This window comes from Diceros bicornis, chromosome 10, assembly GCF_020826845.1.
Source record: "Diceros bicornis minor isolate mBicDic1 chromosome 10, mDicBic1.mat.cur, whole genome shotgun sequence".
NCBI lineage: Eukaryota > Metazoa > Chordata > Mammalia > Perissodactyla > Rhinocerotidae > Diceros > Diceros bicornis.
The window spans coordinates 42,397,058-42,414,755 of record NC_080749.1 but is presented as its reverse complement, the minus strand read 5'-3'; the positions used below and the strand labels follow the sequence as shown (position 1 = coordinate 42,414,755).

The 17,698-nt window shown below is 34.4% G+C and overlaps 1 protein-coding gene across 7 annotated transcripts in view; it reads right to left on the bottom strand.

Annotated features, from left to right (window-relative positions):
- Positions 1–1,190: 1,190 nt before the first annotated feature.
- Positions 1,191–17,698, bottom strand: part of MARCHF7 (membrane associated ring-CH-type finger 7) — a 54,789-nt gene continuing 38,281 nt past the window's right edge. For 3 of the 7 annotated variants that reach the window (XM_058549067.1, XM_058549068.1, XM_058549069.1), the window contains exons 6-10: positions 16,389–16,558; positions 10,156–10,265; positions 6,684–6,797; positions 5,046–5,094; positions 1,191–2,522 (exon numbers count right to left, since the gene is read on the bottom strand). In XM_058549067.1, coding sequence (XP_058405050.1) covers positions 2,464–2,522; positions 5,046–5,094; positions 6,684–6,797; positions 10,156–10,265; positions 16,389–16,558 — 502 coding nt within the window. In that variant the 3' untranslated portion in view covers positions 1,191–2,463. Of the gene's footprint in view, positions 2,523–5,045; positions 5,095–6,683; positions 6,798–10,132; positions 10,266–13,005; positions 13,087–16,388; positions 16,559–17,698 lie in introns of those variants that run through there. The other 4 variants (XM_058549070.1, XR_009221410.1, XM_058549071.1 and 1 more) reach the window with 4 other exon arrangements.

The window sequence follows — 17,698 nt, the reverse complement described above, 5'->3', positions numbered from 1 at the left end:
TAGCCACTAGCCACAGGTGACTATTTAAATAAGTTAAAATTAAATATAATTTCAAGTTCAGTTCTTCAATTGCACTAGCTGTATTTCAAATGCTCAAATCACATGTGGTGAGTATCTACCATATTGGGCAACACAAATTATAGAACATTTTCATTATCATAGAAAGTTTTATTGGACAGTGCTGCTCAACAATTTCTCCTTCAACTCAACTCCCATGCAACTAATTTTCTTCTGTTCATTTTGATAACTTCTACCTAATGACACCTCTTCCAAAACGGCCATTTTAAACTGATTTAATTTCATTTTTCAAACAAGTCCTTAGAGGCCTCTGGTAATGAAGTGTTAAATTTAATATTTTTTATATAGCCAAACATCGGTAACAGGCCTTGTATCTATTCGGTGGTCAACAAATAACTGGATTATTTAAGTCTGTATTTATTTTTAGTATTAATAATAACGTAAGCATGCTTGTTTACATTCAGAATGTATAAATTGCTTTCTTCAACATCTTGGGTCTAGCTAATAATGACAATATAATTCTTATGTTTGGCAGATATCTAGAGAGAATAACATTACTTTTAACTACTTTTCTTAGGAATTTTTTGTAGTGAGTGGTGTATGGTCTCTTTATTTTTGTTCAGAGTTTAAAAGTGATAACCAATGAAACATTTTTCTTATTCCCTCTGATTCCTCTAATTCATATTTATAGGCGATCAGAAGCTAATACAATACCGAAATACTAAGTGGTAGTAAGGAACTACAAGAATACATAAAGCTCAAGCCATTGTCTGTGTATCTCTATCATAGCATTAAATATAACAAAACTATAAATAAATTGTATGCACGTCAATGGAATGTTTTCTACCAATTACATTTTTTACATAAAAAACTTTGTGGGTTAAGCAGAAGACACACAGTTTTCATACTGAGTTCTATTAAAAGTATAAATGGTTGAAATTCAAAGCATCCTTAAGGGCCCACAGAATTACTGATACTAGCATCCTTAAATTTTGTATTTTTGCTTTAAGTAAGGCAATTCAAAGATAACAGGCAACAGTTGAGCAAATGTTTCAGAAACATTTATATTTTTGTATGAAATTTTAATAAAATTCTTGGCTATAGCCAAACCTTATAAGGTTTGAAATCTTCTCTGAGCACCAGTTTAAAAGGAAACATTTCAAACTATAAAGGTAAATCAATCAGTATGCACTTTATTTCAAGCCAAGGTTTTACATTAAGACCAACAAACTAAGTGTGGGCAAACTGCTGATTTCACATTTGAGCAATTACACGGTTTCTATTTAGGTTCTGAAAAAATAGTTTGTTGCCATTACATAAAACTTTTTTAACCTGAAACCACCTGGAGGTATTTTAAAGTGTATCCTAAGGGTGTTGACAGAGGAAATGTACAGTGCTATGGAAATATACACAACTCATGACCACAGTGTAGATCTATTCATGGTGAATAGGTAATGTTCATCTGTTCTCCAAAGGTAGTGAAAAATATTAAGTCATCAAATAAATGCTCAGAATTACCAACAAACAGTTAAAAACGACCAGGATCCAAACAGGTTATTTATATCATATTTATCTATAAAGAAGTGACAAGACTAAAAAACACATTGAAAACCAGTGTTTTAAACTTTGAATGTGGGATTTAAAAATATTCCGTTAACTTGAGATTGCAATAATTTTTTTTTAACCAAATAGCTATTGACTAGCAATTCTGATATAATTTATAGCCGCAATATTCCTAAAAGGAATATCTACATACTATGGCCTATCAAATATAATCTGCATTTTGCAAATCAATATAAAACTTCATCCATCATTTATACATTTTATACTTACATACTTTTTTAAAATTAGATTTTTATTGCTAAGTGAATTTAGAATTCAAATTAAATTTGGAAACCTAATATAATGCTCTTCATAACTTTCTCTCCATCCTTTTTATTTTTTTAAACACTGGAAGCAAATGATTATGAAAATGAGACTGCAACTTAAGGCATTTTAAAAGGAAAAATAATTAGGTGCCATTTGGCATTTTATTTCAAAAGCATATTTTGTCCCACTTTTTTCACTAGCAAGAGACTAGAACACAAACTTTTCCCATAAATATGACTACAGTAACCAGAACACAAAAAAGGGTTTGTCGGCATTGCTTAGATATTTAAAACAAGGGTAACACTTTCCCATTCACCTAAAAGAAAAATACTTTTGATTACCAGTTTATAAACATCAGATTCACTGGCCATGTTAAAAGGTCCAGCAGTAGAATGTTAATTCAGCAACACTTGAGAATGAATATATATATATACCTGAATACATGTGTATATATATATTCATTTTATACATGTATAGTCAATGTATTCAATAGGCATTCCCTCAAAATTAATTCATACTTAATTGCCAGTTTTAATAAACACTTGTTCACAGATCATCCATTTGTCTTATACGAAGTTAGGCAATATCAAATGTTCTGTTATGGTCTCCATCTTCTTCGGAATCATCCTCTGAAGCTGTTGAAAAAAAACAGGATGATCAAGAATGATTGTAAGGGGGAGGAGAATGGAAGTGTAAATATGAAGCCAGAACAGCAATGACTTGTAAAATAAAAATCCCAATTTAGTATACTGTTTGGTCAAAATGGTAAGTTACCATGACAGGGTTAGGGTGGTTTGACTGTGGGTGATGCCCATCCACAACGTCCCCACCCTCACATCTTTTTGTTGTTAGTTTTTATAAAAATGAAAATGCTTAAAAATGTGTTCAACAACGTCTTCTAAGAAGTTTCTGAGAGCAATTTGTGTTTATAGTAGCTAATGATATATATACACTAGCTACTACAGAAAAAGTGAACTTAAGTGCTCTCACGCACCCGAGTAGAATCTGGCTTATTACTGCTGCATATGTTTGATACATCCAATGAGAATGAAAAAAAATGTACATAGAATAATAGGTTATGGGTGTTCTTGCAATTTACATCAAAGCTATGTCTATACAATGCCAAGAAAAAGCTCTATTTAGTCAAAAAAGCTTTATACAGACACAGCCCAAGTTAAAATAATTGGGCTTAGTAAAAACCCTTTTTTTATTCCTATGCCTCCACATTGTCAAAAATTTACCACTTTTGCAATATTTCTGACCTCAATTTATTTTAGAGTCATTAGTGGCTCACGAGTTTAATATAAAATATCCTGGAATGTCTTTAGAAAGGACATAATAAATAAAACTATGTATTCTGTTAACTGTTCTGCATGTGAAGGAAAATGGAAGTTCATTAAAATAAACATCTATCCAGCATCTCCCCTATTATCAAGGGCAGAAAGGTTAAATGTATATTCTTCTTGTATTAATATTGGAAAACTGAAGAGCATCAAGCAAACAGAATCAATGAGAAAATTATTCTACACATTATAGATGAAACTTGAGTCTCCATATTTCAGTATATTTATCTTGCAGAAATCTTAAATCCATTTTAAATAAATGATATCAAGCATATACTTAGCTCATGAATGGGTAAATCCTACAGTTAAGTTTTATGCTATATCATGGAGAAATATCAAACTAAAAATAAAATAGCTTTTCAGAGAATTCATCATGTTTTTCTATTTGATTAACTCCACGGGAAGAAAATTCTGTCAGAACCAATTTTCGGAATATATTAATACTCTGGTACTTAGGAGTTAACTTGTAGCACCCACAACATCTTTCACTCGCAGTTGAGTTTGGGTATATTTCTCCTCCGTCTTTTTCCATCTCTCTCACGTGTTGCAAGTTTAGGAAACTTAAATTCTACATAAGAACGTTAGTTTTAAAAAAACAAGCAATCTGGGGAAAATGTACACTGAAACAAATTATCATCATCACATCTGACAAAGCATAAATTATAATTTACAAAAAAAAAGGAGGTCTTTGTAGACCACTGAGTCCTTTATATACCATTTTCACACATACTAAAATTGTGAAAATGCATTATCTGGTTGTACCTCTAATCCTTTTAAAACTTAAAAATAGTACAGGCTTAATGACAAAAATCCATGTCTTAGAATATTCAAGGAATTAAAAGGTTCTTATGAGGACTAAGTCCTTCTCAAACCTTACTTCAAAGGATGCTGAGTTATCGCTACAGGCACAAATGTTATGCACACTACAGATAACACTCCGAGTATTTTGAAGATGAGTTTAAAGGTAATCAATTGGAGAATACATATTTAAAAACACTTTAAAGAGTGTACTGGAATCTGATCATGGGGAGCCAGTTGCTTTGGGAGAAAAAGTACAATAGGTAGGGTAATCTTGGATTCCTAAGAACTCTTTCAGAGCCACCAATATCTGAGCCCACCTGGTATTAAGCAACCTGGAGGTTGGAGGACTTTGAGACGAGGCTAAGCTGTGCAGATGCCTGTAAAGATTTGCGCATTAAGTGCCTTCACATAAGAGCCCAGGCAGAAGTCCTAATGCTGGAACGCAATCTTAAGAGACTGGAGCTGCTGGCAGAGCTGGCTGCCTATTAAAGGTCCATGAGGACCCGAACAAGGAGCAAAAAAAACACCAAAAAACAAAAAAACTATGGCTTCTGTTATGGACTCAGAATTAGGACTCTCATCCCTATTTTCCTAGCCCTATATATAAACTAAGGGAAAACCTTTTATGATCCAACAAAGCTGAATAACAAGCAAAATTTCATACACACAAAAAATTTAACATATTAAGAAGTGTGGTTTGATTCGTAGTTAAATGTCTTCTTTTTGATTGAGTGTTAAAATTAAAGTGATCAAAAATAAATTTTTATTTAAAATAAAAATACTGGTGATTAAAATTACATCCTTAGGTATCTTAATATAATTTTTAAAAAATATGCTTTCAAAAAACTAATGTCAGTTGTCCAACTCGTTTTTCCCAAATCGATTATTTTGGTATTATTAAACCTATAAATGAAGCTCTAATTTGGTAGAAAAAGTATATACTTAGGTTTTGCTCTGTGGGTTTAATTTGCAAAAGTAAATTTAACAAGTCTGGGGAGGGGAAATGCCACCTACTTTCGAGATCTTCCATATGTGCCTGAAGAGTTCTTGCAAGGTTAATAAACTAGAAACAATGCAGAAAGAAATACAGTAGTTTAAATGTTGCAAATGGATCTAAAGAGAGAATCAGTATAGGAGAGTCATTTCTACTTAAAAAGTCAAACACCATTTTAAGCCTTTAAATAGGGGTCTTTCTCCCCCACATCAAAAATTACAAGCTTAAGGATATTATCTTTTAAATGTCTTACATAATCATTATTAGTCATATAGAATTCATGTACAATCAGGTAGAAAATGAGAGCAGATACAATAAAATAATTTTATCCAATGGTATTCTGTCTTCTTGCATAAATATAACACTTGAAAAAATTATGGAGAAAAAAAATAAACATCTTTGCAACTTGGACCCAAATGAATTCAATTTTAGTGGTCAATTTAAAAAATAAAATAAAAACAAGAATCAATATTTTCCTGCCTAAATTTGGTATCTGTAGAAGTATTACATTTAATTCTGTACTTTTACAAAAAAATCATAAAAATGACTTCCACTTTAATATTAACTTGTCTATACCTTTTACAAAGGCAGGAATTCAAAACATATTATTATATGCTTTATATGGTTTATTCATGCTGGAGAGATACATCACCTTTTTAGAAATCATTTTATAGCATTAACTAAATTTAGGTACTACGATTTCTAAAGTATTTAGAAGTCAAGAGACCTTTGCTCAAATTCTGAATGCTCTTGATAGTTCGTTCTCTTTTCTCTCAATGATATAATCTGTCAATTGGCTCCAAGGAATAATAGCCACATGATTACAGAAAAATGTTTTACCAATTTAGAAGTAGTATTACATACACTGAATTGGTGATTTGATAATTTTCAAAATAAAAGAGAAACATTACACCTCACCATAAACGCCACTGAATTTTTATCACCGAAGTGAACATTTACATAAAAAATAGTTTGAAAGGATATGTTTATGAACACATTTCAAGATACGAAGTGTTCAGAATGCCACAGTAATGAAATGTAGACCGTAGCCCCTGCTACACAAAATAGGCAAGGCAGCAAAGTATAAATTTCCTCTGGTACACTGAGGCAAACAGTATCATTTACTTATAAATACAACAAACAGCTAGCCTAAGTGTTAAGATAATCGTGTACAGAGTATACACCAAATAGCCCATATCTTAAGTAGTTTATACTATGAACACTTAAAAATTATTACCTGGTAATCATTTTACAGGACAGTAACAAATAAACTGAAGTTAATTTCCTAAACTCTTTTGGTTTTTGGAGTTCAATTTCAGGTTTGTAAGTTATAATACGGAGTTGTTTTTTTAATTAAGGAAAGCACTTTATCTTTGTGTTTCTAGTTCTGTCCCTGTTTTTCACTGAAATATATTCCAATTACCTTCAAGAGCTAGAAAATTACTTCTTTAAAATAGCTTTATGAGAAAATTAGGCTGCTTGATATAGAAGTAAGGAAGACAGTAATTTCTATTAAATCTATAATACCTTTATTTTTAAGAAACATTGTAATATAAGAACTCCCCAAAGGAAATAGAATGTGAAGATATAATCTGCTTTCCAAAGCAAACATTTGCTGCATCACACCCTCCCTTCTCCCCCACTCCAACATTACTTACTCGGACACGTGTGCTTGGTTCATTTGTATTTCCCATCATATCAGAAAAGCTTTGTTCGCACAAGTGCAATAACACAACTAGGTAGAGACCAGAGCTGATAAACTCATACTCAGCCTTCAATAGAGAAGGAAACAAGAGAAAAAGAAGAATATGGAGAATGAAAAATTAGTAGACTTGAGATTGATATTATACTGATAAACTAGAGGAAATGTATCCATATCCAGTTCCTAGGAAGAGATATGGTGCCATCTATTAAAACAAGATATAAAAGGCCGCCCTTCATATTTCCTAAAATTTTACTAATGCCATATATAATGAGTCCAATCAGGTGTGTGAATATCCTCTTATTCTCATTTAGTCTTCCTTTATGTAACAATTTATATAAAAGTGGGACTTTCAAATCATTTGATGGTAGAATGAATGCTCTGGTTCTCTATAAAGCTCATTTTATTACACAAATGGCTATAAATGTTTACTTAAAAAATTACCACTTCATCTACAGCTAAGTAAATATACTATGTAAAATCTATTCTGGTAGGTTGTTTCTTATGTAATCTTATGCAATAAAATTAACTTAAAGGCAACAGTAAATATAAAAATGAACAAATAAAGGTAATAAGAGTAAGTGATCCTCATATCATTCACACAGAAATTTGTAGTGGATAAAAACAGTTCTTTGGGGAGCCAGCCCTGGTGGCCTAGTGGTTAACTTGGGTGCGCTCTGCTTCGGTTCCCGGGCACAGGCCTACACCACTTGTGACCAAGCTGTGGCAGTGACCCACATATAAAAGAGGAAGACTGGCAACAGATGTTAGCTCAGGGCGAATCTTCCTCAACAAAAACAAAAAACTAAAAACAGTTCTTTGGTTCAAAACCGTTCTGTTGTTTTGAAGCTAAGGATGCAAATCATGAATGTAGTGTTATTAAAAATCTAATCTGTCCTGTAATTTTTATACAGCAAACTATCTGTAAGTTGTAACAATTTCAGTAATTAACTCATCTGGAGTTAAGAACTGTACATTCTTAGTACCAACTTCAGCAAGTAACTGATTATCAAATTCTAGAGTATTTAAGAAATTTAAAACTGATTTATTAAAAGTTTCTTTAAATGCTCCACTTAATTATTTTGCTTATTTATAACTTAAAAGGAAATAATATTGGGGCTGGCCTGGTGGTGCAGGCGATTAAGTGCACGCACTCCACCGTGGCAATCCAGGGTTCGCCAGTTCGGATCCCAGGCGTGCACCAATGCACCGCTTGGCAAGCCATGCTGTGGCGGCGTCCCATATGAAGTGGAGGAAGATGGGCATAGATGTTAGCCCAGGGCCAGTCTTCCTCAGCAAAAAAAGAGGAGGATTGGCAGATGTTAGCACAGGGCTGATCTTCCGCACAAAAATAAAAAAATAAAAGGAAATAATACATCATCTAGAAGATTAAAAAAATTTTTAATGGTTATCACTTTGAAAAAGATGAAGCCACTGGATGAGAAAATGAACTGTATTAAACTAATCATTTAACATGAGGACAGCTGTCAAGCCACTAGAATCCATGATTCACACAAGACAAAGAAGTTAAAGCCAGGAAGCTTAATCAACATTGTCATTGTTTTTACATGGACTCCACCTAATATTTCCTAACACTTCTAAATTATTTAAGATTGTGGGTCATTAAAATTCTTGGAGAATAATAAAAACATTCCTGGTTGAATTGAAAAGCCAAAGAACCTCCTTTAAGAAACATGATGGAACACCTAGAGAAGGAAGAATGGCAGGAGAAAAATCCTCCTTTGAAACCTATTCTGATTTTGACAAAAAAAAAAAAAAAAAACACGACTGCACTATTCTACCTTTCCATACTCTTTCCCCCTGTTCTTTAAAAGACCACTGCTCAGCTCTCTAGAGAGACACCCTGGGGATTTAAGACAATTCCTTGTTGAAAGTGGCATTCTTTTTGGACAAGTGGCTCATTAGAGAATAAATCAATAATTAGTATTAGAGCAGCATCTGGGCTACATCAACTGCCTAATGTTTCATTCATTAGATCAGTGATTCTTAACCTGGATCTAAATAATTAGCTTCAAGGGATCTCGGAATCCCTTAAATCATATACAGATTTTGTGTCTATGCATATTTTGTAAGGAGTGTCCATAGTTTTAACCAGATTTTCAAAGGGTATCTATTATTCTCACATTTTAAAAGCAAAGAGTGTCCACAAAAGATTATATACTGCATGATTCCATTTATATGAAATATCCAGAAGAGAGAAATTCACTGAGACAGAACACAGACTAGTGGTTGTCAGGGAATGGAGGAAGGGGGCACTGGGGAACAACTGCTTAATGGGTACAGGATTTTCTTATGGAGAGATGAAAATGTCTTGAAACTAGATAGAGGTGGTGGTTGCATAACACTGCAAATGTACTAATACTGCTAAATTGTTCACTTTAAAATGGGTTTTGTTATGTGAACTTCATCTCAATTAAAAAAAAGGTATATCCATTACCCCTTCATTAAAAAAGTGTTTTTCAAGCATTCATGCATTCTCTCACCATCATATCTCTTTTCATAAGAAATATGCTAAACATACTTAGATAGTACGGCTCTAAAATCATCCTTGTAATCTTCTTTAACGTCTTTTGTCCCCCCCAGAATTTTCCTTTAGCAGGAAAAAAAGGGAAAAATATTGAGCTCTTCATTCTAATTACGTATCTCAAAATTTTTTTTTAAATTGAAAGCTTCAAGCAACAATTAGTGATCACATCAATTATGGGAGGGTAGTTATCAATACATACCAAAAAATCTGAGAAATGAAAATCTTTGGAAAAAAATTACTATGATCAGAGAAATCTTGATATTATTCACTATATAAATAACAGCTAGACTGTAACGATACAAATATAAAGAAAAGAGAAACAACGTGAACTTGGAGCAAAAGATTTCATAACTTGTTCAACATAAAGTTGGAGGCAGGAATGGGGAGGGTGGAAGGAACTAGGACAGTAGGAAGAACATGGGGTCACACAGGCACATAAAAAATGATTCCTAACATAAAAAATACAGAAATAGGATGTAGATTCAGGGCTTAGTGTTTCAAACATGTTCTAGCACTCAGAGGTATTCACAACTGAGACAGCTCTGGGGAGATCAGGTTGGAATGGCTACTCTGGGACTATTTTCCTAAGTCTTTATTATTTTCAGGTTTATTCAGGAAGCATATAACGAATTTTATCTTTCTAAATTTAAAACCTGAGACTTATTTGTTTTTCACTTACAACAAGTTATGGGGAAAATAAAGAAAAAATATAAAATTTTAATAGCTAATGCAATAACAGAATTATTTTAAAACATTATTACCATTATTATTATTATTATTATTTTAATGCAGGTTTTCTGACCATGATTTAATCTTTTCTTCAAGAGTTGTCCTTTAAGCATAGAACAGACACTTACCAAATTAGGCAAAATATACTAACTTGTTCATTTGCATGAGCTCTATGTAGTTCATGAATATCAAAATCCTCCAGGTTAAGCTGCAACTTTTCTTTACAGAGTTCACAGGTGGTTACAGCCTCTAATGAAGAACCTGGTAAAAATGAAATTACAAGTCAAGCTTAGTTTTGCTATGTCTCCACAAAATACTTTTTCGTGTAAGTTTTAAGCTTAGAATATAGAAAATCAAAAGGAAGGAAGGAAGAGATGGAGGGAGTGAGGGAGGAAGGAAGAAGGAAGGGAGATTGCATTACCGCCATTAACCAGTAATGTCTCCTAAAATAGCAATCACTAACACCTAAAAAGTGCCTGTCAGGCCCTACTCTATGGTATTTAAGCCTCCTCCCATTATTCAGGTATCTGCTGTTTTTTACTCCAGATACTCATACATCCCAGATCATGGGAATGGAATGTCATCTGTATTTCCTACTTCCTCCTTAAGTACCTTGGCAAGATGCTATGAAAACAATTTAATAATATAGTATGTCAAACAACTTGTTACACATACCCAGGCCAGCGAGTATCTTTGCTCTGACAACATACACCTAAGACCTTTTATGGTCTAAGGAACGTGCCTTCCATATAGATGAGGAGGGAAAAAAAGAGATCCACCTCTGTCCAGATCAAAACAGCTTTTAGCCATAAAATGAATGAACTCCTGATACATGCTACAACATGGATGAACCTTGAAAACATTATGCTAAGTAAAATAAGGCAGATACACAAAGGACAAATATTGTATGATTCCACTTAACGAAATATATAGAACAGGCAGATTCAGAGAGAAAGTAGATCAGAAGTTACTACGGATTGGGGGGAGAACGGAGGGGGTTATGCTTAATGGGTACATAGTTTCTGTTTGGGGTAATGAAAAAGTTTTGGAAATAGTGGTGATGGTCGCACAACATTCTGAATCTATTTAATGCCACTGAATTGTACACTTAATAATGGTCAAAAGGACAAATTTTACATTCTATATATTTTACTACAATTGACACATAAAACTCCTTCCATGCCATATGCATTCAACATGTGGTTACTCCTAAGCTTCTGGCTCCAATTAAGTAGGTAGTAGTCTCGTCTAATTAAACATATAGCCATTTTTCCCCGTGTTTATTTTTAGATAGGACTTTAAATTGAAAAAATGTCCTAAAAATTAGAGCAAGTCATGTGAGTAACAGGGTAGAGGTTTAGATCTAATTCAACTAATATTTGTTGAGTATCCTCCGTCAAGCAATTATTAGAGGTTCTGGAGATTCAAAAAGAAAAGAGTAAATAGTAAAAGAGTAATAGTTTTATGAGTCTTTAAGCTCAGAAAACTCTGAGATTTAGTGTTATTTAATAACAACAATTCTTTAAAAAGTAAAATTTAAAGCATTGACTTCAAGACAGCAGTAGTAACTTGTATACATTTTCTAGAAAATAGCTTAAAGGAAAGGGAGTGCTATTCTGAGGTAGTATGTTGTCTCAAAATGTGCTGTAGTCAAATTACATAAGATATTCACTATATTTCAAGTATATGAATAAAACCGAGTTGTTTTTTTAGGAGTCTAGCATACACAAAGATGTTGAAATTACAATGTATCTGGAACAGTTTCTTAATTTTAAAACAGTAATATCATACCAATGAACTAAACACAGAATAAGTCTGTATTATGACCTGATGGAAAATATAAAGAAGGTGAAAGAAATCTGGAAGGCTTTCTCTTATCAGACATTTTTTAAAACTATTCTCTGATTCAGAAGCAGGCAAAGTATGATGATCATGAAAGAAGAAGCTTGGAAATCATTTGGTACAAATTCTTTTACATCTTAGAGCTTCATTTTTCTCTTCTATGGAATAAGTGACTTACACAAGTTGTTCAAAAAGGCCATACACAGCTAGGAGAAACCATTCTTTAATTCAGGGCTCTTTCCATCACACCCCACCCTCAATTCAGTAGGCCCTGATTGTATTTGCCTAAACTTGGACTAGACGTTTTATTCATCTTTGTACATCCTGTAGAGTCTAACGGTCCATACAGAGCAGCTGCTTAATAAATGTTTAAATGAATCTCTACCAGAACGAACCTTCTACCAGAATGGGATCTTTATGTAAGTATGAGAAAGGCTTGTGAAAATTTATCAGGAAGGTACAGTTCTTGAGATCTTTATATTCATTTGACCCTATCTTAAAAAGTACTTACTATAACTGTATAAAACCCATTCAATTGAGTACTTACCATATACTCAGTACTGTGAGAAACTATTTATAAATATCATCTCATCTGACCTTCACAACAACCCTATGAGGTAAGTATTACTCAATTTTACTCATGATGGAACTGAGGCCCAAACTCAGACCTACTTAAGAATGCTCAGGAGTGGATATGAGGCATCCATATTTTAAAAACTCCAATGAGTAATTCTGATTAGCAGTCAGGGTTGAGAGCCAATGTTAAGAAACTTACTCAAGATCCTGTAAGTTAGTTAAGTGTTGGAGCCATTATTCCATTCTAGGCTTGTCTAACTCCAAAGAGCCAATGTTCTTAAACAATACATTGTATATATTTGCTTTTCTGCCTCCACAACACTAACAATCCAATCCAATCGCAAATATATCAGAAGGTGAGTCAAGTTGTTTTTCATTTTGGTAACAGCTAACATTTCTGGGCCCTTACTAAGTCTCAAGAACCATGCCGATTTCATTTAACCTTAATAGCACCCCAGGGCAGAGACTAATAAAAACTATAGGGCTGTCACAATACTATATAGCCAAGAAGAGACTGCTACAGGCGAGACGGCCCATCCCACAGCTTTGGGATCAGGCTAGCCTAGAAGAGATAACTCCCTACCTCCAGGAGGCCTTTGCTCCTAGCTGCAGAAAAAGTTTCCCAGCAGCCTCATAATCTCCAGCTTGAACAGGTTACGAATTCCTTCAACAGATTATTAAAATTAAAATTAATGCCATCATATCTCACAACCTTTTTGCCAATGTCACCAAGCTATCATTATTAGACCTTCAATCTCACACAATTATGTACACTTATTAATCTGACCTAATTTCCCGTCTTTCTCACCCTACTAGTCATTTCACTTTGTCCTCTGGTACTCATGGTCTAACGTAAGTAAAGTCCTCTCCTCACCAATCTCTTTTCTCAAAGATCTCTCCAACTTTATGCCTGAACCACAGTGCCCTCCAGACTGATATGTACTCTTCTCCAGATATTTTTTCCCATAACCCCTTGTACCTCAGGACAAAGAAGTGGGAATAGATGCCCCCTCATACCTACTGCTGTTTTGAAACTCCAAGTCCCTCCTTGTTCATTAATGACTTTAGCACCTGGCTCTCTATCATCGTTACCAACTTATTTCTTAGCTATTTCAACATCCACATAGACTACTCACTTCTGATTCTGACTTCCTCAACATCCTTGCTTTCAACATTACCCTTCCCCACCTCAGCCACCCACTCTATGGTCATACCCTTGACTTTGTCATCACAGTTTACTGCACTACCCCCTAAATCTATACTTTAAGCATCCCTCCTCCTGTGTACCTACCATTTCCCATCATTCTAGCTCATCTACTCTGGGAAAACACTGACCGTACCACTTCCTGCTGTCCTTACTCCCCTCCTGATTTTGTTTAATTTCCATGATCATCAAAATTATATCCTTACAAATATACCCTTAACTCCCTTCATCATATTAGCCTGGCAAAGGTTCCAACTCCACTGAACTCAAATCCATGTCTGTATTCAAGCACGTGAAAACTGCTTCCAAAATGTACACGTTATCTCACTTTTAAATCACATTCATAGCCACAGATTTTTATGGATACTAATAATGCCTGAAAACATCTTAGAATGTTTATTTTCCCCACACATCAAAATCTCTTAACCTGTCCCCTAATCAGCTAAACACCTATGCTCCCTTTACTAACCAAACAGAAGCAATTATATAGGAATTCAAGGATCTTCTCATCAAAGCAACAACTATCAACATCCATATCTATACTAGCCTTCTAGAGATGAAATACCCTTTTTCCTATTAAAGGCTAACTATTCAACTTGTGCTCTGGCTCCCAGTCTTTCCCTGTCCGGACTTTGCATAATTTTTTTTCTTTCCATCGTACCTTCTGCTAAAATAAAAACATGCCCTCAAATCTCCTACCTCAAAATAAAACAAAACAAAAAGGCATTCCATGACCCCATATAACTCTCTAATACGTACCCTGTATCTCCAATCTCCTTGACAGTAAAGCTTATTGAAACAGGGTTTCCCCTGTCTTACTTCATTTCTCTCCTCAGTCCAATCTTTTTTTCTTTGAGCAAGATTGCCCCTGTGCTAACATCTGTTGCCAATCTTCCTCTTTTTCTTTTTTCTCCTCAAAACCCCAGTACATAGTTTTACATCATAAGTGTAGAGTTGCAGCTCTTCTATGTGGGATGCCGCCTCAGCATGGCTTGATGAGCAGTGAGTAGGTCCGCGCCCAGGATCTGAACCAGCGAACTCTGGGCTGTCAAAGCAGAACACTCGAACTTAACCGCTACACCAGCAGGCCGGCCCCTCCTCAGTCCAATGTAATCATGCTTATGACCCCACCACTCCACAGAGACTGAAGTCACCAAAGACACCCATGCTACCAAATCCAACTGTCATTTCTTTGTTCTTATCTCTTTGTTCTGACCTCTCTGCAGTACTTGACAGGGTTCATCACACCTCCTTAAAACATTTCCTCCTTCTAGCTTGCACAACACTACATTTTCTGAGTTTTCTTCCTACCAGACTGAGGCTGTTCTTCAAATCTTCTTCTCTGCTCCCACTAAACATTTTGGTGCCCCAGCGCTGCACCCTGGGCTCATTTCTTTGACATCTACTGTTGCTCTAGTGACTTTATTTACTCCCAAAGCTTAAAATATTATTTATGTGTTCATGATTCCCCAAACTGTAACTTTTCAGTGCTAATAACTCCTGAAACACCAGGCTTGTCTAGCTAACTGCCTACCTGATATTTGCATATGGTTACCTAATAAGCAATTCATATATACTATTTCCAAAACAGAACTCTTGATTTCCCATCCCAAACTTATTCCATTCCCAGGCTTCTTTATTTCAGTAAATGGCCCCACCATTTACTTAGTCGCTCAAGGCAAAAATACAAGCTTCCGTAATTGTTCTTTCTCCTTCACTCTACCACACCCAATCCATTGGCAAGTCTTATAGAACCTACCTCCAAAACATACCAGAATCTATCCATTTCTACCGCCACCATCACCACCTCTTGTAAGATATATTCCTGGCTGGTCACCACAATAGATTCCTGGTGGAATTCCTATACTACTATTGTTCCCCTAAAATCTATTCTCCACAGAGCAGCCAAAATACAAATAAGATCCTTCACTCCCCTGCCCTTCACTGGCTTCCCATCACACTTAGATAAAAATCTAAGCTTCAGACATTAGCTTTAAAAGTCTTGAATGAGCTAGCCTAGACTAATCTCCCTTAACTCAACTGTATTACCCTTTTCCTTGCCCACTAATTATATACTCCAGCCACACTGGGCTTCATTCAGTTCTTCAAACACACCTAAGTCATTCCCACCTTAAAGTCTTTGCACTAGTTGTTCCCTCTGCTGCAACGTTCTTGCCCTCATTCTGGAATTCATGCAGTTTAAATGTCCTCACTTCAACAAGGCATTCGTTTAACACCCAATACCACCACCACAAGAGCAAGTGCCTTGTCTGTCTTGTTTACCACTCTATAATATCCCACATCTAGAACTGCGCCTGGCTCTAAAACAGGCACTCAATAAACAATGAGTCCCTAAAGTAATTACTGTGTAACAGCATTAGACCCACAACAGTATTAGAGACAATAAATCTTTTTCAAGGACACATAGCTGGTAAATGGTACCTATATTTCTTTGATTCAAAAGGAACTTACATGAAATGAGGGTCACCAACAATAACAAATTACAGTTGTATTATTTACATGTATGAAGAAGTAAACAGTTTGTTGGGTAAATAAAACATAAGGAACACTACTATAAATTAAATTTATAAAGCAAGACTAATGCTCTTTAATGCTTTTGCCTCAAAAAATGATTTAGACACTTTCAATAAGAGGATAAACTTGGCAGTCAATTATAATCACATTTGTTAACTACAATGCATACATACATGCCTCTCTTGGAAAAATTGTGAAAACAAAATACACAAAAGGGTAAACCTTACCAGAGTTAATTTTGGCCTGTAACCACTTTTTCATACACTCTTGGTGGACATACTGCAAACTTCCGGTGCACTTGCATGGCTCTATCAGCAAGTTAGATGATGATGCAGCTGCCATCTGACAAATTCTACATAAGTCACCTTCTTCTTCTTCAGAGTCCTCTAAAAGGAGGCTGGAAAAAAGGCACATTTCCTAAACATAGCTATCATAACTCATCTTGGTTAATTATTTCCAGTCATATATAATCCCAATCAATATCTTTTGTTATTTCTACTTACACTCTCTCTGGGTAGAAAAAAAGCAAATAACAATAATAAACAGTGACCACCATGAAAAACCATTTCAGTGAGAATGAAAATGATGATAAGTATTTTAAAAGTAAATGAAATAGGCTTTCCTATTACTTATCTTCAAATGATTTAAGTAATTCTGTCTTTGGTATCACAGTTTAAGTTCCATATTTTTCACAATCACTTTACAAGTATCCCCAAGAGATTTTAATTTCTGTAGGATCACAGAGTACTTCAATTTCAGCAGTACAAAGATAATGTACTTATGTACTCATTGCTTTTGTCCTCCACCTCCCCAAAAACTTTTAAGACAACTTCAATGAATTGAACATTGACTTGTGATTTTTCATTTACATGTTATCAGAACCATGTTTAAATTGACAAACTTTTTGTATTAAATCACAGTAAAAAACAAAAAAATAGATTTCTAAATTCTCCATTTCCCCTACCCCCAGCAATGTCAATTTTTTAAATGACATAACTGTATGACATAATTTAAATGACATAATTTTTAAAATTAAACCATCCAGATTTCTACAAGGGTAGCTTTTTGAAGTGTGGAGCAGTTTCCATTAACCTATATCTTCTATTTAACAGGCTAACATGTACTGCTTAATTTAAGTGCAGAATCATAGCTATATAATAAGCAAAGTAATTTTTTTGTTAAAATCCCTATTGCCTTAGTCCACTGCTGCCATAAAAGAGCTACTCAGTAAACTGATGATACTGAATGCTAATCTGTTACTGAAATACAATCTGGATTATAATGGGTTCCTAAATGAATGTAGGAAAACATATGTGGAAAGAAGAAACTTTCATGCCCTGGCTTAACCAGAGATATGACCTCAAGCATAAACATTTATATTTTACCTTCAGATTTAACTTTCATTGGTTCATAGTTTCAATTATTTTTTACTTGGAAGATTCAATTCTTTTACACCCATTAATTTAATTGTAGAGTGTCTTAAAATCCTCATGTATAAGCAAAAGACACAATAAAGGAATATACACACATACATAAA